The 23,005-nt window shown below is 37.6% G+C and overlaps 1 protein-coding gene across 5 annotated transcripts in view; it reads left to right on the top strand.

The window, feature by feature from the left end:
* Positions 1 to 23,005, top strand: part of LOC149134199 (putative methyltransferase-like protein 24) — a 58,842-nt gene that overhangs the window by 31,360 nt on the left and 4,477 nt on the right. For 3 of the 5 annotated variants that reach the window (XM_089357778.1, XM_089357777.1, XM_089357779.1), the window contains 3 exons: positions 270 to 398; positions 6,011 to 6,085; positions 15,226 to 15,361. In XM_089357778.1, the coding sequence (XP_089213904.1) occupies positions 270 to 398; positions 6,011 to 6,085; positions 15,226 to 15,361 (340 nt within the window). Of the gene's footprint in view, positions 1 to 269; positions 399 to 6,010; positions 6,086 to 7,758; positions 10,593 to 15,225; positions 15,362 to 23,005 lie in introns of those variants that run through there. The other 2 variants (XM_089357780.1, XM_089357776.1) reach the window with 2 other exon arrangements.

Below are 23,005 nucleotides of genomic sequence, written 5' to 3'. Positions count from 1 at the left end.
GCAAAATTGATTTTGGTGTAAATTCTGTGGCCAGAACAAATTTCATTGTCTTTGAGGAAATGTTAGTTATAGTTTCTACTGTGGTTCTCTGTCAGTCTCTTTAATGTGGTAGACTAGAAGAAATGACATTTCGCAGAATGAAGTAAATAATGCAGCCTTTCATTCCCAGTTGTTTCACTTCATTTCTCTTGTCAGCCTTTTATAAACATCAAGTACTTGTGTCTGTGTAAAAGAAAAATCAATAATTTATTTGTTGAATACTATTGCAGATTTATGAACCAAACTCAGGTGAAGTGTAACGAGATAGTGCGCATTGGTTCTCGTGGAGACGGAGGATGGTATGTTTGTTTGGATAATGAATATTATCCCGTGAAGCCTTGCTTGGTATACTCATTTGGGTATGTACTCACACACACACATGTGTGTATATACATATATATATATATATATATATATATATATATATATATATATATATATATATATATATATATATATATACACATATATATATATATGATGAAGTGATATAGTACGTCCGGTTCAAGCGGCTCCATTTAATAGAATAATACAATCATAACATCAGTTTAAATGCAGGGCTATCCTCAGCTGCATAAATAAATAGACTTCTTAATCAGTTGGATACGTTAATATAATTTTACTCAATTCCTCTAATAGAGCAACAAGAGGGAAAGTCTCCATGTTGCTACTAATGTAGTTAAGAATATACTACACATCGAAGAACTGTATGAAGTTTTTTAGGGTCATTGTTTGTAAAGATCGTGGTTCATTTTTAATTCATTAGTCTTTTTTTTTATCAACTACCAAATCTAAGGCAAGAGAACACTAATAAAACCTATGATGTTAATACAGAGGAAATTATCATGGGGTACTATGGATGATTGTATATAAACAATATTGTTATGTTGTATAAAGATAAAATTTAAGATTACTAAAAATGATATCATAACCAGAATGGATAAAACGTGTATATATACTAATTTTCATAATTAGAAAGGGAAGATTACATAGAAATAGTTTAATATTCATTCCTGTACTTAATTATTTACTTATTAGGTGGTTTCTATAAAGATTGCTCTTGGTATTTTCTTATGGAATACTGGAGCGATAAATCATACTATCTTTATATTAATTATAAGCTAAGAATCAGAAAAAATCGGTAAAAATACGTTGTGCACAGATACATATACCTATTGAACTCTGTGCGCACATAGTTAAATATGGTTATAATATCATTTTTAGTAATATTAAATTTTATCTTTATACAACATAACAATATTGTTCATATACAATCATCCATAGTACCCCGTGATAATTTCCTCTGTATTAACATCATAGCTTTTATTAACGTCTCGCCCTTTTAACTGGTAATTCACATCTTGATTTGGGGTCTTCCTCTACCTAGCTTCTTTGATAGACAATTACTTATACAAATCCTAAGATCCTGATAATATTTATGACCATACCAAACTATAAACTGTCAACTCACTCCTGTCTTCCATTCTAAACAGACGCTGTTCTCTAGCCTTAGACTTGGTAATTGATAAAACGATTAATAAATTGTAAATGACCCTCAATCCTTTACAAGTTATGACCCTAACAAACTTCATACAGTTCTTCGATGTGTAGTATATTTTTAACTACATTAGTAGCAACATGGAGTCCTCCCCTCTTCTTGCTCAATTAGAGAATTTGAGTAAAATTTTATTAATGTGGCCAACAGATTAATGCAGCCGAGGATAGCCCTGCATTTAAATTGATGTAATGAGTGCATTATTCAATTAAATGGAGCCGCTTGAAACGGTCGTACTGCATCACCACTTGATATTCTGTTGCTTATTTTGATTTTATTCACTTTATTTTAAGTTGTACGGAAAACACCGCCCTGACTTGGTGCTTCAACTTAAGTACGTAATTCACCTGTATATATATATATATATATATATATATATATATATATATGGTGCGTGAGGTATTTGAGGATATATTTATTTGGGGGTCATTGCCGCATTTGTTGTTAACTCTGTATGATCTTTGTTTCAGAAAATTATAATGGTAGACCCTCAGCTTACTCAAGGAATGAAGAGGCATTCTGTTATTGTGGTTATAAAAAGCTGGACATAGCGATTTAGAAATATCCCGAATTTTAGAAGTTAACAAATATTTTGTTTACAAATTTTTAAGGAGCTAGAGACTGAAGACGGAAACGTATCACTAGTATCAAAGCATAAAAAGAATTCTAAACGCTCTGTAATCATCAGAACACCTGAATTTGTCGAGCAAGTTCAACAGAACATTGATTACCATCCCAAGAAGTTCATGACGTTGAAAAAACTTCGACCAAGATCAAAAAATTAACAGAAGAAATGACAGATGGTTACGTGCAGATCCTTCTGAAACTCCAAGTGTTATACATACAAAATTTCCTACAACTGTAATGGTTTTAGGGGTTGTCATCAATGAAAGACATATGATGCCTCCTTATCTCTTTCGACAAGGCTTTAGAGTTAGCTCTGCCACCTACATTGAGGTCCTGGAATAATTGTTAAGCTCTGGATGGACAGTGAGTGTATGCAATGGAAGGCCTTATGTGTTTCAGTAAGACTCTGTACTATCACACATGGCTCTAGAAACACAAGAATGAATGGCTGAAAATGTTCATGGTCGCATAACCCTAACATTTGGCTTCCTAATTATCCAGATCCCAATCCATTGAACTATTACATGTGGAGTGTTGTTGAGAGAGAGGTGAATGAACAAGCCCATAACACCATAGTTTCTTTAAAAGTTACCATAGTTCAAAATGTTCAAATTTAACCAGGACCATTTGATTGGAGCATGTAGATGATTTATATCTCATATAGAAGCAGTTGGTGAAGCTGAAGGTGGCTTTATTGTATAACATTATAGAAAATGTTTATTTTTATCCTCATGTCAATTTTTTGATATGAAAAGTTATTATCAGTTATTATATAACTGTATTTTTTTATAAACATAGATCTGTCCTCAAATATCTTACGCACCCTGTATATATATATATATATATATATATATATATATATACTAGTTGTTTTTCCCGGCTTCACTCGGGCGGTGTGGTGGATTTGGTTAAAGGCTATTTCCTATGTATATTTTGAATAATAAAAAGAACTAAAAATTAAAAAAACAAAAATTCCAAAAACAAAAAAAGGTAAGAACAACCCCAAAACAATACGACGCTAAGGATTTTGCGGGTCGATATTGTAAAACTAACTTCACGTGTGTACCCATAGTCCCATGTAGTCACGGAACCTTATTTGTGGTATAACCTCGCCTTAAAAGAAAAATATATGGTAGTGCGGTTGTTGTATTGGCGACACAAGAATGTTAATCGAAACTGTTCAAGATCAATCATAGGTTGGACGTTCATGTACACTGATTAGAATTGTGAATTTCAATTGTTGAAAACGCGTTCCCGGATGGATACAATTGTGCAGAGTCCGTTTGTCTCAATATAGAAAAGACGTTTCAATGTCGACGTTTGAAGACATTTGTAACTGAAGTTAAAAAGAACATAGTAATTGGAAAGAGCGTAAGCTATAGCTTTTTTTTTTTAATGTGCTGGTTTTTCGTAAAATTTTGCGCATGGGAAAGGCAACAAAATCGCCCCTCCCCACTTTGAATGGGATATTCCTATCTTAAAAAGTAATAATCGATTATCTCGGTAACCATGGGAGTTGGAGGGCAATAAAAATCTCCTGAACATGAGCAGACCATGCTGCCGTTCTGTGCTGAATTTCATGCGATTCCACTGCACCGTTCTCGAGTGAATCTGTCGACACTCAATCAATCAATCAAGCAACCAAGCAATCAAGAACACTGCAATTTATAGTATAGATATGTCTGATCAATAAGTACACGGACTGCTGCTGTAGTGACGAAGCTAAAGTACGCAGAGTAAAGCTGCTTGGCAAAGATTGACCTTGAACACTGTTATGCATGCGCACTGAGTTTTAAAGTTTTAACCCACTTCCGCTGCTTACGTTAGTGCTTGGAAGGAAGGTATGTTCCGTGTGATCGTCGCATTGACCATAACAGTTGTAATGGAGATACCCGCTCGGGAGACCTCCGTAAAGTTGCAGAAAAGTGTATGGCGGAGAGTGTATGAGCTGCACACAAGTGTACGAGTGGCTCAGACGTTTCGAATTATATCCGAAAAAATGTCGATATTGACGAACGTTCTGAGAGACCCACAACCAGCAGAGCTGAGAAAAACATCGCATATGTGCGTGAAGCTGTGAGGGGAAATCGTTGCACAAGATCTCATTGATAGTATCGAGAACGATGAATTTTTTTTGAAAATTTTGCGTAGCCCTCTGACCAGGTAACGCCAAGGTTTTCTCAAATTGCAAATTTTGACGCAGAATTTAGTCCGTTATGGTCAATGAGACAATCACGTTGCACACCTTTCCAACCACTGCTGTAAACAGCGAAAGTAAGCTAGAATATTAAAATTTAGTGCGCATGCACAGTAGACTACACGATCAATCTGTGGCAAGCGGCTTTACTCTACGTGCTTTAGCTTCGTCACTATGGCAACAGTCCGGATACTTTTCTCTCAGGTGTTAATGAGACTAATCTGGAATTGTTGAATGCATCACGTACAATTCAGAGATTGTCGTATCCTGAACAATACTGTTACGTAACCTGAGTTTAGAAATGCAGGCCTAATATCTCGAAACCATTATGAGTCTGTCGCGTCTTGTTTTTCGACCTCCAGATACGTATCGATGTAGCTGCGTTGTACGTCGTACGAAACTAAGTTTTATGGAGTTGAGTCAAACTGTTATTAAATAATACATGTAACATCAACCAAATATTGCGTACATGCGCTCGTGCATATATATACATATATATATATATATATATATATATATATATATATATATATATATATATATATATCCTATATATGTGTGGTATACGTATGTATGTATGTCTATATATATATATATATATATATATATATATATATATATATATATATATATATATTTATTTCTATATATTTATATATATTTATATATATATATATATATATATATATATATATATATATATATATATATTTATATATATATATATACATATATATATATATATATATATATATATATATATATATATATATATATATATATATATATATATATATATACATATATATATATATATATATATATATATATATATATATATATATATATATATATATATATATATATATATATATATATATATATATATATATATATATATATATATATATAAAGTGAATATATATATAAAGTGAATACCTCGTTCAGAGATTTAACATTGCTTATATATATATATATACGTGTGTGTGTCATATATGTATGTATGTGTCTACAAAGAAACACATACACATATATGGACACGTTCGAGGATATAAGGTTAAGAAATTTGTTTTATCACCTTCATGTTCAGTTGCACTTTGCGGCACTTAAGACCAGTTTCTCATCCTATAACGCCAGACGGGCGAAAGTTTTGTAAGTTGATTTGGTAGATTGAACCTAAGAGAAGCCTGGTGTATATGCATATGTACTTATATATATCATCAGCTTCATCATAATCATCTTCATGTTTAGAACATCTACGTCGCCATACATTCATGTGTCGGACAGAATTCGTTGAGGCAGATTTTCTCAGCCAGATGTCCTTAGCTGTTTTCCAGTAAGGTACTATTGCCCCATGGCCAAGAAGTTCTTCACAGAAGAATATTCGTTTACAACTATCATGCACGGCCAAGACAAAGAAACGCTAACACCCTTTGTCTCTGTTCCTTTTTCTCTCTCTCTCTCTCTCTCTCTCATACGCACACGCACACATACATGCAACATACACACAAAACACACACACACACACACACACACACACACACACACACATACACACACACATATATATATGACTTGCTTTGTTTCAACAGGATTGATACTGACTCAAGTTTTGATGTTGGGATGCAAGATGTATTTGGCTGTGAAGTACATTCCTTTGACCCATTGTAAGTATTCGTTTACTGTAGTAATAGCAGCAGTAGCAGCAGCAGTCTTAGCTCCATCATCATCAACGTCATCATCATCATCATCATCATCATCAGCAGCAGCAGCAGTAGTAGTAGTAGTAGTGGTAGTATTAGTGGTAGTGTTGGTGGTGGTGTACTTATCTCTGTCTAATGCGTGGCCTTTTTTCGTTATTTCTTAAGAATGTAAAGTGATTTGTGGGAGATTTTACTGTTACACCTCTCGTCAAAGAGAGCATAGTGGATCCATTTGCCACTATACTCTCTCTCTGAAGTTGCTAGGAATTGAAGTAAACTCTCCCTCGTAAGCTGCTACAATTTGAAGCAAAATATCCCCGTAGTTGAGATTGCTGTGAATGTCGTTATTCTCTTTTTATCTAGTCAAGCATGCTGGTTGTGACAATACATGGCCACTATTGCTTTATTAACGTTTGAAGTGTTGAGAAACTCATACATACTTCCGCAACGTGCAAGATGCTGTAGACAAGATTTCCTCAAATCACACTCTACCATCTTAAAAGAATTACAAAAGCACATATTAGCATAATATAGATAGCCATACAAAATGGGAATATCGCATCTGGCATGCCTTTGTTCACAGGTCTGCTTGATTAGGCCTGTTCAAATTGTTGGATATATTTGAGAAAAATGTGATGTTACATTTCTTTCTTTTCTTTCATTTACTGGATTCTGCCAATGGATTACGACCGTGCTAAAGCATCCATTTTAAGTGTGTTTTTAGGGGATTATACTGACCTCAGGATTTTGTCTTCTTAATTTAAGGATCCTACAAGATAGAAAATGCAAATCTAATATTTGGTGTAAGGGGAAGATGATTCAATCACAACTAAATACTACAAGACATTGTTACTAGTCATTACCCCGCACTGATATAAACATATTTTCTCCTGTGAATCAAACCTGATTATTTTTAAAAGGATTTACTAGATAATGTTGTTATATTTGAACTGCGCCGAGGAAAAAAATGAGATATTCACGGTTGGAAAGCCATTGACGATAGTTCTATTCAATCATGATTGACTTGGTGTTCAACAAGAGCAGTGGCAACCTGTTTACTAGTCAGACACATTGTAATAAATAGAGTTTACTCCAGGGTACAATATAATGATTTCCGATATTTGCTTTAGCTATTGGTGTATGTATTTCATAACTAGAAAAGCTATCTCTCATTTCAATATGTTACAGTTGGAGCTCATGAAGTGGGTTACTTAGATTTAGTTTCATGGAATTATTTAATTGTGAGATAAACTGTCATATAGGACGGAACAATTTCTTTTTGTCTATGCTAATATGAGTTGGATAGGTATGTTTTAACACAGTGTCTCACCACTAGTTGCGGTCTATTATAAATTTATTTTATAGAGACCTGTGTTCCGAGATCAAACCTCTTCACTGCTTCTCAAGCTTCCTTGCTTCTTCTCTCCTACAGTTTCCTTACGTTTAGATTCTTTGATATGTCTTCGTTCATTATATCTGTGCATGCATGTTTGCATGGGTGAGGAGTTTGTATGCATTGGATTAAGTGTGTGATGCATATAAAAGTAAATGGACGACCAAGTATTGAAATTCTGAACAGATCACTTTCGCAATACATATGAAGGAATTCGAAAAGATTATAGAATTATAGAACAAATACCTTTCGGTATATGAGTTCGTCCCTGCAAGATCTTCGCTTTGTTATGCTTTCGATGATCCAAAAGACAAACTGACTATTCCTGGGTAGTGGGTTCAAAGAATTGTTAGGGGTGTAGAGATGATGTGGATGAGTTGTTATGGCACAGCCGTTATGATACTTCTTATTTGGCATCGCTGTTTCGACGCTGACATATTTGACATGAGATGCTCCTCACGTTTTAACTCTTCCACTCTCTCCATCTATCTTGCTCTCTCTCTACCCCTCTCTCTCTCTATCTATCTATCTATCTATCTGTCTATCTATCTTTTTTTTTCTCTCTCTCGATCCCTTTTGATCGAACTCCCCCCTTTTTCCCTTCCTACGATCCCTTTTGATCGACACACCCCTCTTTTTTTCCTTCCCCCTCCCAAAAAGAAAAGCTCTACATTGTATTTGTCCCATCTTCGTTGAGCCCTGTGTGGCTAATAAAAGAAATGTATCTATCTATCTATCTATCTATCTATCTATCTATCTATCTATCTATCTATCTATCTATCTATCTCTGATCTGGACGGATGCTAGTCACATCGGCTCGCAAGTAAGTTGGCCTTTTATATGTCAAAACTTTTGCAGTTTTAAAATATTTTTTGTGGAAGAGGTGTATAAGTCTATACACTTCGACCCTATTGGGTTTTTGTAATAGGAAGTGGCTCCTTCTGGAGTTTATTTCCAAAAGTTTTTGATTTTTCTCCGGCTTATTTGCCATATTTCGTAAAAGAAATATGGCTAGGCCTTCACACGTGGTCGATTTGCCTCTAACAGCAGGCAAGGAGACTGACCAACAAGTCGTTCCGCATGAACGAACACAAGACGTAGAGACCAGGAATGCTGCGTTTACTACTACTGCCTTCACCACCTCCACTACCATCATTACGACCGCCACCAACGACAACAAAACCAAAACCACTACTGCCACCGACATCGCAGCCACCACTACCACCAAGAACAACAATAACAAAAAGAACAACAACAACTCCACTCCTCTTTTGTTCCTTTCACCACAGACAACGGAAGGAGAGAAAGAGAAGAGCATGATGGCCAAACAATTTGCTCAAATACGCCTGAACGCCGAAGAAAATTATGAAAAAAATTTCCCGCCACTTCGTAACTCATATGAAGGTCAGAGGAGTACACAAGAAGAAGGTCACCCATCTGCCACAACAACAACACCTGTCAGCATCACAACCGCCAACAACAACGCTAATACAGCAACAGTCACCTCTGCCATCAACACCAGCACCACCACCACCAACAACAATAACAAGATCAAAACAAACTTCGCCGAGGCGATAAGGGAAAAAACGACGGTAGTATCTTTTACTGCACAGCAGATAAAAGATACAAAGGCTTTACTTACGAAAGAAAATGACGAGGTGCGGATCAACATACCACAAGACATTTTAGAAGACACAAACAAAAAGACAGTTATTTATAAAATTTTAAACTCGAAAACAAAAAAACCAGAAAAAGCAAGCACGGAAAAGATCGAGAAATGCTTGAGATCTGTATGGCAATATAAGGATTATGTAACTTGGTGGCATAAATTTGCCCATGTGCAAGTTATTTTTCAAAGTGAAGAGTTAGCGAAACGATTCTCAACGCTAACTCTTAAGACAGAAGAGTTAACAATGATACCGAGTTACCTTGGTCAGAGGGTAACAAGGGTTATCATAAAAAATATTCCTCCCACGGTAGACACACTATGGATAACATCAGCCGTATGTGTCGATATGGAGGAAGTTGATATATTGCAAATTAATGTTTCTGAAAAGCAACAGTGGGTGGGTAAAAAAATGGAGATCCTTCTCCATATTACCCAGGAGTCACTAAATAAAATACCCACCTACATAAAGTTACCATCAACGCAAAGGCTGTATGTAGTGGTGGAAGGCAGACGACCACGCTGTTACATATGTGGCAGTGAAGCTCACTTCCAAAAGGACTGCAATTCTGCCGCGAAACAACAGCAACAACAACAACAACAGCCACGGGAAAACCAAAAACCCAAAACACCAGCATTATTACCCACACCACCGTATGCACAATTGATCAAGCAGCTATATGCGAAAACGAAAGAACGGCAACAACGAACAAACCAACCCAACCAAACAACACCACCACCTGAGTCAAAAACAGAAACAACACCACCAAGAACAACTAAAGACAGACCAACACCAACACCAAGAACAACAACCAAGAAGACAATCACTGAGAACGAAGAAAAGACCAATACTACTCCCAATTCCCCAACAACACACACACCACACACACCACACACCACAACACCATCGACAAACACACAAATAGAACCAAATGCTTTGCCTTTACTCCCTTCTGATTCGTCAGACATTTCGTCTAACGATGAAAGTTCTACAGAATGGCAAATAGCCACAGGAAGTAAAAGAAAAAGATCAAAAACAACCCCAAAATTAAATGCATGCAAAGCAGGGAAATATGTAACCGCTGAAAGCCCCTTGCACAAACAAACCAGCACCAAGATCACAAAAACACACACAATGCTATCAGCGATAGACACAACAAACACAAAATTAACGGACTACATCATATCGCAAACAAACATTTCTGAAGATAATTATAAGCTTAACAATCATCCACGCACTACACCACCGAAACACATCAAAATAGTTCACATCACACAAACGCAGCACCACACACTCAAAACCCTCTTTCCAAATGCTGTTGGGGGGTTCCAAAAACATTTATCAAAGAAACTCTTCAAAAACCTCATCCAAGATACTTCAAAAGAAGAGGAAGCTAAAACTTTCGAAACGAGTAAGTAACTTTCTCTCTTGTCTCTTTTACTGTCGTGTATGAAACACAAATTTCGACTTCAACTATGCTTAAATTAGGTTGGGTAAATGTACGTGGCTTGGCGTCAGCTTGGAAGCAAGGTTACCTTCTAAATGACATCAAGTCACAGAACATAGAAATCATGGCTATCAGTGAAACCAGACTCAGTAACCCGCGGGCCCTCAAGTCCATGTTTGGTGGACATTTCGACATTTATTTTTCTCCCTGTCTGCCAAACATGGGTGGTGGTGGTACCGCGGTGCTTTTTCGGAAGAGTCTGAACCTAAAAGTAAGGCCAATATTCCTAGACACGGAGGGTAGGCTGGTTGTCTTGGACGTCGATGGCACAAACGGGTGTGCTTTCCGTCTGGTGGCAGTGTATGCACCGTCCTTAACGGGTCGGGCGGATTTCCTTAGACGTCTAGAGGTTTTCCTGGGAACGTCACGACCTTTACTGTTAGTAGGGGACTGGAACGCTACCTTGGACACGCATATAGACTATGTGGGAGTGGATAGGAGTAGAAGGGGATGTAAGTGCCCCAAAGACCTGCTCAGACGTTTCCATTTGTCTGACAGGTTCCGACTCGACCATCCGAACGTGCCAACGTGGACTTGGACAAACCGCGTCGGATCGTCGAGATCGTATCTAGATAGAGTTCTATGTAGGACAGCGGATAGAGATAGTGTAGGATGTCCACAATTTAAAATAGTCAGCTACACAGATCACAAGTTTGTGACGTGTACGCTCGACTTAGATAAGACACATAGGCAGGGTCCCGGTTACTGGAAACTGAACGCTTCGCTCTTAGCGCGGCAGGTTTACAGGAACCGGATTAGCGAATTAATTAAGAGGGCGTTAACAGGAGCCATCGTTAACAACCGCTGGTGGTTTGCCCTGAAAATGGCAAACAAATCGGAATCTATTAGGTTTAGTAAAGAACTAGCGATAGATCGAAATAGAGTAGAGGGAGACTTAGTTAAGAAACTAGAAGAGGCACTTACAACTGGCAGCGCAACCAACGTTTTGGCTGCGAGGATGGCCCTCGACCAACACCTCAACGCCAAACACGAAGGTTGCGTCGTCAGAGCTAAAATGCGTGCCTTAAGGAACGAAGGGATCGAAGCTGCGCGAGAAGCCCGGGTGGCGGAGGCGCAACGCGGTAACAGAGCCACCATTCGGTCTCTAATCGATGAACAGGGATGTAGTCTGCTCGAACCCGAAAGGATGTGTGGGGCCTTTCAACAGCACTTTGCTCGACTGTTCGGTGCGAGCGGTGAGTCGGAACGCAGGATGGACTTCACTGCCTACCTGACCGGCCTGCCGCGGCTCTCGGCGGGAGAGGCAGAGTGTTGTGAGGGTCCCATCACAGCTGCTGAAGTAAGGGATGCTATGGCGGGCTGCGCGAGGGATAAGTCACCTGGATTGGATGGTCTACCCTACGAGCTGTATTGTCAAATGCCAGACTTGTTTGGCGACATCAGTCTACTGCAACTGGCAACAAAACGGGAGAATTCCCGGTTTCGTGAGCCGAGGTGCAGTGACATTGCTGAAGAAAGACCCAAACAAGGGGAATTTTATAGATAATTTCAGGCCCATCACTCTGCTCAACGCAGATTTGAAAATTTTGGCCAAAGTAATAGCCGAGAGGTTGGCGCTTGTCATCGATAAACTGGTCGACAGGGCGCAAACATGCGCCGTGCCGGGCAGAAGTATCCATGACAACCTCCACCTCATGCGCTACATCACGGACAGGGTAGTTAAGGATCCTGGCATGGGTGGGGCGCTGATCAATTTAGATCAATCTAAAGCCTTCGATAGGGTCGACCATCGATACCTAGCGGCCGTCCTCAGGGCAGCTGGCTTTGGTCCCGTCTTCCGCGGTTGGATCGCTGCCTTGTATAGCGGCATCCGATCGGTAATACGGGTAAACGGTCACCTGTCAAAACCGTTCGACATCACGCGTTCGGTCCGTCAGGGATGTCCCCTGTCGGCGCTCCTGTATGTATTGACGATCGAACCACTACTGCGGAAGCTGGCGACACTGAGGGGTATCCCACGAGAGCTGGGTTGCGGGACGAGCGTGTCTGCATATGCGGACGATGTCACCGTCATAGTATCGAGCGAAAAGCACGTCGAGATGCTAGGCGAGACACTTAAAGAATACGAAACGGTGACAGGAGCAAAAATTAACCCGGAAAAGTTAGTGGGTTTGTTACTCGGCACCTGGAGAAGCAAGCCCATACCGTCCAACAGTGACTCCGTAGTGGGACGCTGGACGGACGGACCGGTTAAACTGCTCGGGGTCTGGTTCAGTCCGGACCTCCAAATGGATAAGAACTGGGACGAGATCACCAGTAGAGTGATCAAACTCAGCCAAACATGGGCTGAGAGAAAGTTATCTCTAAAAGGCCGGGCGGAGGTGGCTAATGTGTATATCGCATCAGTCATCGATTACCACCTGACCGTCGTGCCTTGTCCCGATGCCACCATCACGAAACTAGAACGCATACTTTTCCGCTTTCTGTGGAAGGGTGGCGTTCCGATGGTGAGGCGATCCATTTGCTGTCAACAACCGTTACGTGGAGGACTGGGGATACCGTGGTTAATGATGCGCAGACATGCGCTGAGACTGCGGCATCTCTGGAACTTCATTGACGACGGTGAACAGGTGTGGGCGCCGTTTGTGAGGCACGCCTTCCCGCAGCTCGTCTCACTCACCGAACTGCAAACATGGATCAGGAAGAGACCGAAACTGGGCGATTGGCACCGCGAGTGTCGCCAAGCTCTACAACAGCTCTGCCGTCCGGGATCAAACTTGTGCAACTTCCAAACGACCAATGCGTTCTATAGAGGACTAGTGGAGGGGAGGTCTGACGACACTCTCGGGGCAAACCTGGGTATCGACGAGAAATTCCTAACCCGCCTTTTCAAGACGACGTTCGGGCTGGGGCCTATGGATAATTTCCAGAGATCCCTGGCTTGGCAATGCTATCGAGACGCACTACCAGTTCGAGAGAAGATCTACAGACACGGTTCGAAAACCACCGGACCGACCTGCCCGAGATGCGGTCAGAGCGACGAAACCGTTCTGCACGCACTCGTGCAGTGTCCAGATATTTCAGAGCTGTGGACCTTCGTCGAACGGCTGTTGTCGCGTGTGGGACGAGCCCACTTATCAGCCGAGTCTATCGTGAATATTGTTCCGCCACCTTCCTTTAAACGGGAAGGAAAAACGGTTTTTGTAACACTGATAGCTATGGCAAAAGAATGCGTGTGGTGGACGCGTTTGAAAGGTCTACAAACAAACACTTTCCTCTCTGGTCAGTCCCTCGTCAACTTTTTCAAGTACCACTTGAAAAGGAGGATGAGGATAGAGAGGAAAGTGTTGTCGAATGAAAGTTTCAATAAAAAATGGGTAAATGTGGCAAGAATGGTAAGAATGAAAGACGACACCATTTTAAGCATAGACTTGTAACAAAAAGAGACAAAAAGAGAGAAGGTACTTACTTTCATGTACCTTTAAAAAAAAAAGCCTGAGGTGGCCGTGGTCTTTTCCGTAGGCTTTTCTCTCCACGGATAAACCTAATCTGTTCCCCGTTTTTTACATCGACTGTGATACACTATCCCTATTGATCGCCCCCCCCCCCCACGTCTTTTTTTCTTTTGTTTTTTTTTTCTTCTTCCCGCGATCCCTTTTGATCCAAATTATCCCCACCCCCCCAAGCAAAGCTCTACTTTGTAATTTGTCCATTTTCTGTATTTAGCCCTGTGTGGCTATAATAAAAAGATATCTATCTCCACCTTTCTACCTTCCAATACTTTTGTGTATGTGTATTTATGCGTGTAGCCATATCGCTCTTTCTGTGCATGAAGAGAGAGAACATGCATGTCAATTGTGTTCAAATAAAATTTAACATCTCACTTACTCTCTCACTCTACCTAATGTGTGCATGTGTGTGTGTGTCGTGACAAGAAGTAGTCTGAGAGTCCAGTAACCCTTGCCAAATTCCCAGCCCCCTTACAGATGACTCAGTTGGAGCTGACCTGGTTTTTTGTTCTGGTTCTTTGTGTTCTGCATTCTTGGAGAGTAGATGTAATTTATCACTATGCTTAACTACTTTCATCCCACCCCATCTGAAACTATTCCTGGATCTTAGATACTGTTTTTTAAACCATCTCCATGAATGTCTTGTTAATTTATGTTTTACATCACAGCTCAAAAGTGGTAAAGTGATTCTACTAAATTCGTCATCATTTAAAAAATTGAATCAAATTCAGTGTATTGGAACAGAGATATGGTCACAAAAGAGTTAACAACACCGACAGCTGTCTTTAGAAGATTTTATTCTAAATCATTTATGGTAGTTCTCCAGTTTGAAAATAACTTTTTTCCTTTTGTCTCTTCTGAAATGAACTTAAAAAATAAAGGGAACTACCCTTCCCTCACTGACTAAATTAAGAAGTAAAGCATATCGTGCTCCATTTGTGTTATACATCTGAACCAGTGCAGTCTTCTCTCCTGCAAACTATACTTCATTCATTTTAAAATATGTTTATACTTTGTTTTGTTGCATTACCAAAATTTATTTTCCAACATGTCTCTTGTCTTCACAGTGTAAAGAAAGAAAAGGTACCAAATCTTAAATTGTTAAATTTCCATGCTATCGGATTAAGTGACAAAACAGGTATTGTCAACGGCAGAGAGTTTATGACACTTTTAGACACCCGCAAGCATTTAAATCACACAAACGTAAGTTTTTGTTTATATGTAAATGTATATGTATATGTGTACATATATATATATATGCATATATGTACACACACACATACACACCCACACTAAACACGCACACACAAACACACACACACATATATATATATACATATATATATATATATATATATAAATATATTTCTCTTTATATATATAAATATTTATATATATATAAATAGATATATACATATATATATATATATATATATATATATATATATATATATATATATATATATATATATATATATATATATATATATATATACGTATAAGAAGGAATTACCACTGAGTGGACATCCATTATGCTAGAAATAGACCATCTACAAACAAACCACAAAAGAAATGAATGTTCTCTAGAAGAATTTAACACACACCAGAACATAAACGCGCAAGACAAATGAAAATATATAAAATAAAGTATTAATCGTAGAACTTTTGTGGTTTGGTCGTAGATGGTCTATTTCCAGCATAATGGATGTCCACTTAGTGATCATCCCTTATTATACGTATGTAATACAATGTTTTCTGAATTTTCAGATTTTTCTTTATGCTAGACCACTGGTTTTAAATAGATGTTAATTAAATTAACATCCAATTTATCACCCTTATTATTTAAATTTTAAATAAGTATGTTCTGTAACCGGCAACGGTTACTGCAGTGAATTATCTTCTGCAGAATTGTTTCCGGTATTTAACGTGCCAGAGCGGGGACTTTTGAAAATAATTACAATGTAATCGGTAGAACTGTATACATGTCTAATTTTATGTGGACAACGTGTATAGTTCTGCAAATTATATTGAATTCGAACGGTCGTATTGAAGAGCCACTGACGCGTTACGTAAGTAATAATTGCATTAATTGCGAAACCTGGTCTGCAATTAATTCTTTAATTTGTATATTTTCATTTGTCTTGCCCGCTTATGTTCTGGTATGTGCTAAATATTTCTGGAGAACATTCATTTCTTTTGTGGTTTGATCGTAGATGGTCTATTTCTAGCATAATGGATGTCCACTTAGTGGTCATCCTTTCTTATACATATGTAATACAATTTTTTCTGAATTTTCAGATATTTCTTTATGCTAGACCATTGGTTTTAAATTGGTGTTAATTAAATTAATATCCAATTTATCGCCCTTATTATTTAAATTTTATATCTATCTATCTATCTATCTATCTATCTATCTATCTATCTATCTATCTATCTATCTATCTATCTATCTATATCTATCTCTCTCTCTCTCTCTCTCTCTATATATATATATATATATATATATATATATATATATATATTGAAAAAAAAGTCGTCAGAATTTTGGAATAACTTCTTTCATTTATTTTATACATATTCTAGCGCTTTCGTTCGTCTTTCGAACTTGTCAAATATAACTGTGAAAATACAGAGATCTAGCTTATTTATATAAAAACAGGTGTTTTGGGGGGCTTTGTTTATAACAGAACATTGTTTTGTTTTTTTGTTTTTTGGGGGTGAGGCTTTGGAGACAATGGAAGATGTATAAGTAAATAGATAGATAGATAGGCAGATAGAGAGATAGATAGATAGACTGATAGTCAGACAGATAGAGAGATGGATGTGGTAAAACAGAGAGAGAAGGGTCATTGTATTGAATTGGTCTTTTTAAGGAGTGTCCAAAAAAAAAAGTTAAAAGCTTGTTTACTACTTACTGTATTGTTTTGAGACAGATTTTAGGGATGGTAGAAGAAGAAGAAAGAAAAAAATAGAGAATAATGAATAGAAAATATAAAGAAAACAAAAAAATGTCTTCCTGTTTTTTCTTTTGCTTTTAGTTCTTTCATTTTATATTCTTTGTCCTTTCTTTTTATAGACTTTGGGTCCCTTTTAGTATATATTCCTGTCATACATTCATTTATTTATTTATTTTTTGTAAAGTGTAGTTCTGCATCAGAGTATATTAGTATAATCTTTGTAAATTTGAAAAATTGAATTAGTAAAAATAACTATATATATCATATCAAACATATATATATATATATATATATATATATATATATATATATATATATATATATATATACATACAAAACATATTCCTTGTTTTTCTTTTTCTCCTTCAAACATTTAACTTTGGGGAAAATTTTTTCATGAAGAGTAGTTCCATTGGCTTTCGGTATTGTGGATCGTCCCGTGTACATTTATAAAAGGGAAAGATTTTGAACTTTCCGTCTCCGCATATTTCCAGATGTTTACTTAATGAAATCATTCTTAGTTCTTCTTGTCGGATATGTTGCCTGTGAATTCTTATATATATACATACATATATATATATATATATATATATATATATATATATATATATATATATATATATATATATATATTTCAAGGTTTCAAATTTGTATATTTAAAAAAAGATGGAGACATCCAACGCGACTGATTTTTATTCTATTTATTTAATTATTTACCATCCGATGTCGACATTTCTGTGCTCAAACCTATCCAGCGACTGATCCATTGGATGTCTGACGTTTGGCACTTCCTCAGGGGTGGGTTACATCAGAACAAATTACGAAAAAACACAAATTACGATCATAACAGATTATTAAGAATTATTCGACTGTACCTCCATGCTGTCTTCGTTTATTTTGGGTATTAGGTGTATTAAATACAGGGGAGGTAACTCCTTAACCTTTTCTATTGTTACCGCTCTCCTGTGAGTGTCTACTAGATTAATTTATTTTATTTACTTATTTATTAATTTATTTATTAATTTATTTTTTAATATTTATTTATTTTTAATGACTACTAATTATCTCCGATGGGTAGATTATTTTTGTTGCCCCTAGGAGGTTCTCGTTGCTCTTATTTTGTTTTACATTATTGCTGTGTCTCATTATTTGGCTAAGGGAGTTCTGTCCAGAAATCCTTGCTCCTAGGAATCCTTTCAAGCTCCTTCACTAGTATATTCAGTAATATTTCAATATATTATCATTCTATGCTGTTACCATTATCCTCTATGGGTTTTATACTAAGATTTGAACCTCATCCCTCCTACTAAATGCTCAATTTGTTATTTTATTCTCAGTTCCTATTTTAATTTCATATCCACCCTTATTATTGTTGAGTCATGCACCTATATTGTGTTTGGAGATCTAAGCATTTGGCTGTGTTGTACTGTACTATATTAACTGTTGCTTACCTCTCATTCATCCATTCTACATTGAGTTGTTTCTAGGTCTAGGTAGCAAACCTCTCAGCTGCCGCTTACATCTTTATTACAATTCTTTCTCTATGCTCTGCTTCTGTCCTTGCTATTGTGCGTGCTCACACACTCTTCTCCTACTATTATTATTGCTATTGTTATTGTTCTTCTTATTATTATTGTTATTATTTTTATTATTATTATTACTATTATTACTATTATTATTATTATTAATAATAATCCTATATCGAAACTTATATAATCTACACTTATAGGCTGCACAGACTATAATGTCACAACCTAGGGTTGTTCTGTACTATTGCAGGTTGCCTCCTATTAGTGGATAATTTGGGGTTCTAAGTGAGATATTTTTAACTGAACCATTAACTATAGGTACCCCTTCCTTAAATATATATATATATATATTTCTTTTATTCTTTTATTCTTTTACTTGTTTCACTCATTTGACTGCGGACATGCTGGAGCTTTTTTCGAACAAATCGTCCCCAGGACTTATTCTTTGTAAGGCTAGTACTTATTCTATCGTTCAGCTTTGCCGAACCGCTAAGTTACGGGGACGTAAACACACCAGCATCGGTTGTCAAGCGATGGCGGGTGGACAGACACAGACACACAAACATAAGCACACAAAAACAGATATACATACATAAAAACAAACACAGACGCGCGCGCACACACACAAACACACACACACACACACACACATATATATACAACGGGCTTCTTTCAGTTTCCGTCTACCAGATCTACTCTCAAGGTTTTGGTCGGCCTGAGGCTACAGTAGAAGGCACTTGCCCAAGGTGCTACGCATTGAGACTTAACCCAGAACCACGTAGTTGGTAAGCAAGCTACTTACCATACAGCCACTCCTCATATATATATATGATGGCCGTCCACTCATGACCGAGGGAGACCATTGCTGACCTTTAGCAACATTGTGCGCTCTAAGACTAAATTCTATTTTGCACTTGCGATTCCGTTTGTGGCTAATGAGCCCTGCTCTTGGCAGGCATACACAACTGCAAACGTTGAAAACGAAGCTGTCCCCATTCACTACGCTAGCAGTGCGTTCTGGAGCAGCACGATAAAATTACGTGCTCTTTAAAAGGTGTTAACCCCCTCCTTAACCTGCTTCCTCCATCAAATAACGCCTCACCAAAATTTTATCACGTCTTTAATCACTAGTTACTATTATTTCTGTACCAAGTCTGCTTCCACTACCAGTTCATACATTAGTTCCAAATGAATTTTACGTAATTTTTGTGGTTCTAAACATTAGAGTGGCACTTCCCTAGAACTGCGTCAAAGGTGCGCTCTTACGTAGTGCGCTTGACAGGCTTTGTGTTTTGCTTATATCGGGAGGAAACAAACGGTATATGTAGAGATTAAAATGCAAATAGTATGTGAAATGACGGACCGGAAAAAGAAAGTGTCACTACCATAGCAGATAAAAATATTGCTGGGGGATGAAAAAGCAGTAGGAGGAAGGCAGAGATGACGAGAGCAGAAGAAGAAGAAGAAGAAGAAGAAGAAGAAGAAGAAGAAGAAGAAGAAGAAGAAGAAGAAGAAGAAGAAGAAGAAGAAGAAGAAGAAGAAGAAGAAGAAGAAGAAGAAGAAGAAGAAGAAGAAGAAGAAGAAGAAGAAGAAGATGAAGAAGGTAATATATGACCATAACCAATCCTTTAACTGGCTCTCCGTCGCTTACGACGATGAGGTTTCTAGTTGATCCAAGTACAGAACAGCCTGCTCGTGATAACGTGGAACTGGATGAGCACTCCATAGATACGCACACAATGCACCGCCAGGAATCTGATAAGTAGCTTAGCCTCTATAGCCATTTTCCATCTGCAAAGCACTCAGCAAAATCTTGTTGGTTTCTTGAAAGTATTTCTGCAACTCATCTCTTAGCTCAAACAGCCGATTTAAATCTTTTCCTCTACTTAACCACCGGATTTCCGTATATAGCAATAGATTTATGTATTCTTTGTTCAGCTTTTGACACAGTCTTTTAAACATTCTGGAGTGAACTGGCCTTTGTTTACTAGAGTTGACTATTTTTGTAGCATCGTGAAAAACGTTTCTCAATTCAACTCCAATTGATTTTGAAACCAAGGCCTCTCTATGAAGAAAGAAATGTATTGCGATTATATCAAGATTTTCTTGTTTTACAAGAGAAACAAAACCTTTTATGGAGCCAACCATTGATGGGGCACCATTAGTACAAATGCCAACACAGTCCTTTCGAGAGAGACCTCTTATTTACGAATATGAGGACAAAATGTTGAATATATCTATTCCTTTTCTTGTTTCAGGCAGGTCTTTGCAGCATAGGAAATTTTCTTGAATTTCACCCTCATTGACAAATCTTACAAAATCTACATGACAGTTATTGGTAAGATCTGTTGACTCATCAACCTGAATAGAAAAACTGCTATTTTTCATTTTGTCACGCAAAACCTCCTCAATGTCATGTGCCGTGTCATCAATGCGTCGACGTATTGTACCATCTGAAAGTGGAACACTTTTAATTTCTTGCAGTGCATTTTGCCCAAGCATTTTACTGTCTGTTATAATTTTACAAGCTGGCAGTATTAAATTCTTACCGTATGTCTTTTCTTTTTCTGTCCAATAATTCCTGCTACCAAATAACTTGCTTCAAGAGCCTTTTTACTGACGCTAACCTTACTATCAAATGCTGTACTCTGTTTCCTCTGAGATTTCAACAGCCTTTAAAAAGATCTGCACCCTGACTTTTCATACGACTGTAATTTAGTGTGAAGTGTATTTTTAGTTTAGCTAGGGGCATTGCTGCATTTGAAAGTTGTTTGCCACAGACGACGCCCAATGGAATAGGAGAGCTTGGATAACCGGTCCACGTGAAGCCCATTGATAAGTAACTTTCATAATAAAGACGTATCTTCTTTCTTTCCGTTGCTGAACTACTAGTGCAGTGGAATTCGTCAGCAGCTTGTGGCTCTTCATCACTAGACTCACCAGAATTTTCTGAATGTTTCCTCTACAAAAACTGCCACATTGGGTTATTAGGTGTTTCTGTAAATATAAAGACAACAATACAGTGTGTCCATAAACTACAGACAACACTAAATATATCTCCAATGGTTATGTGTTTTTGATAACGTAATAGGCTAGATAGGATGATGTCTATATTACAATATTACAATAACCAATATGTTGTGCCTGTATAGTAATATGACGATCATGAAATTAGCATTAGCTTATCTCACACTTTCTCGTGGAACACTCAGGAGCCTTTTGCAGAACCCTAGGATTACGGGGAACCCCGGTTGAGAAACGCTGCTCTAGGCATTTCTTCTGAACCTGCCTTGCAGAACATATCATGTCCATTGTTACTCGCTCAGGTCTGAAATCACACTGTTCTTCGGGAATCACGTGTGAAAATACATTCTCAACGAGACGAGCTAACATGATCCTTGAAAGTATCTTTCTGGTATGTGCCAAGGGAGTTATCCCTCTAGAATCACCACACACTGCTTTTGAGCCATTACCCTTGTATATAGATATTAGAATATCACTTGTTCATTCCTTTGACACAGATGATTCATTCCAAACTCGAGTTATCAGGCTATGAATTTCAGATGAAATATGATCTTCACCTGCTTTCAGAATTTCAACTGGAATACCATCCAATCCAGGAGCTTTACCTGATCTCAGTTTATATAATGCCAGATTTACTTCTTCAATGGAAAGCATATCATTCATGTGTTGCACTATCTTGTTTTGTGGAATGTTGTTTATGATATCCATGTTCACTACAGAAAGATTGTGGAAAATATCTGCAAAGTGTTCTCTCCTTTTACTCATTATTCCAGGAGGATCTTTAATAAACTCATTTCCATCTTTTGACTTCGAGGGGACAGATGATAAAGAGTGGGGTCCAAAAGCTTGCAGCAATGAACTATAAAATCGGTGAATGCCTTTCTTGTCATAGGCCACTTGTACCTCCGCGGATAAATTTCTCCACCAAGTATCCTTAAGCCTCCAGAGTTCTTTTCGCAATTCTGCTTTCCTAAACTTGAACAACTTTTCTAGTTGCACTTTGTTATTTACCTTTGGGTCAAGAAGCATTTCATGAGTGGATCTCTTTGTTGAAAAAAGCTCATTTATCACCATATCATTGGAATCAATCTAGTGTCGGTGCCGTCTCTTTTTAAAACTCATCACCTTTGATCCCATTTTATATATTCCATCCCCAAAAGATTACCATGAACTGTCAAAATGAAACATTGCTGCATCTTTCCTAAAATAACTGCAAAACTTGTGGTTGCTTTGGCTGCTCTGCAACAATTCTCTTTGGTACTCATACATCTGCACTACGAATCCTTTTGCGGATCATCAATTTGAACTTAGCTCTTACCATTTTCATATCAGTATCA

Source organism: Octopus bimaculoides, chromosome 9 (genome assembly GCF_046866305.1).
Source record: "Octopus bimaculoides isolate indiv1 chromosome 9, ASM4686630v1, whole genome shotgun sequence".
Lineage (NCBI taxonomy): Eukaryota > Metazoa > Mollusca > Cephalopoda > Octopoda > Octopodidae > Octopus > Octopus bimaculoides.
The sequence above is the reverse complement of the archived record's forward strand: the minus strand, read 5'-3'. Positions and strand labels throughout refer to the sequence as shown.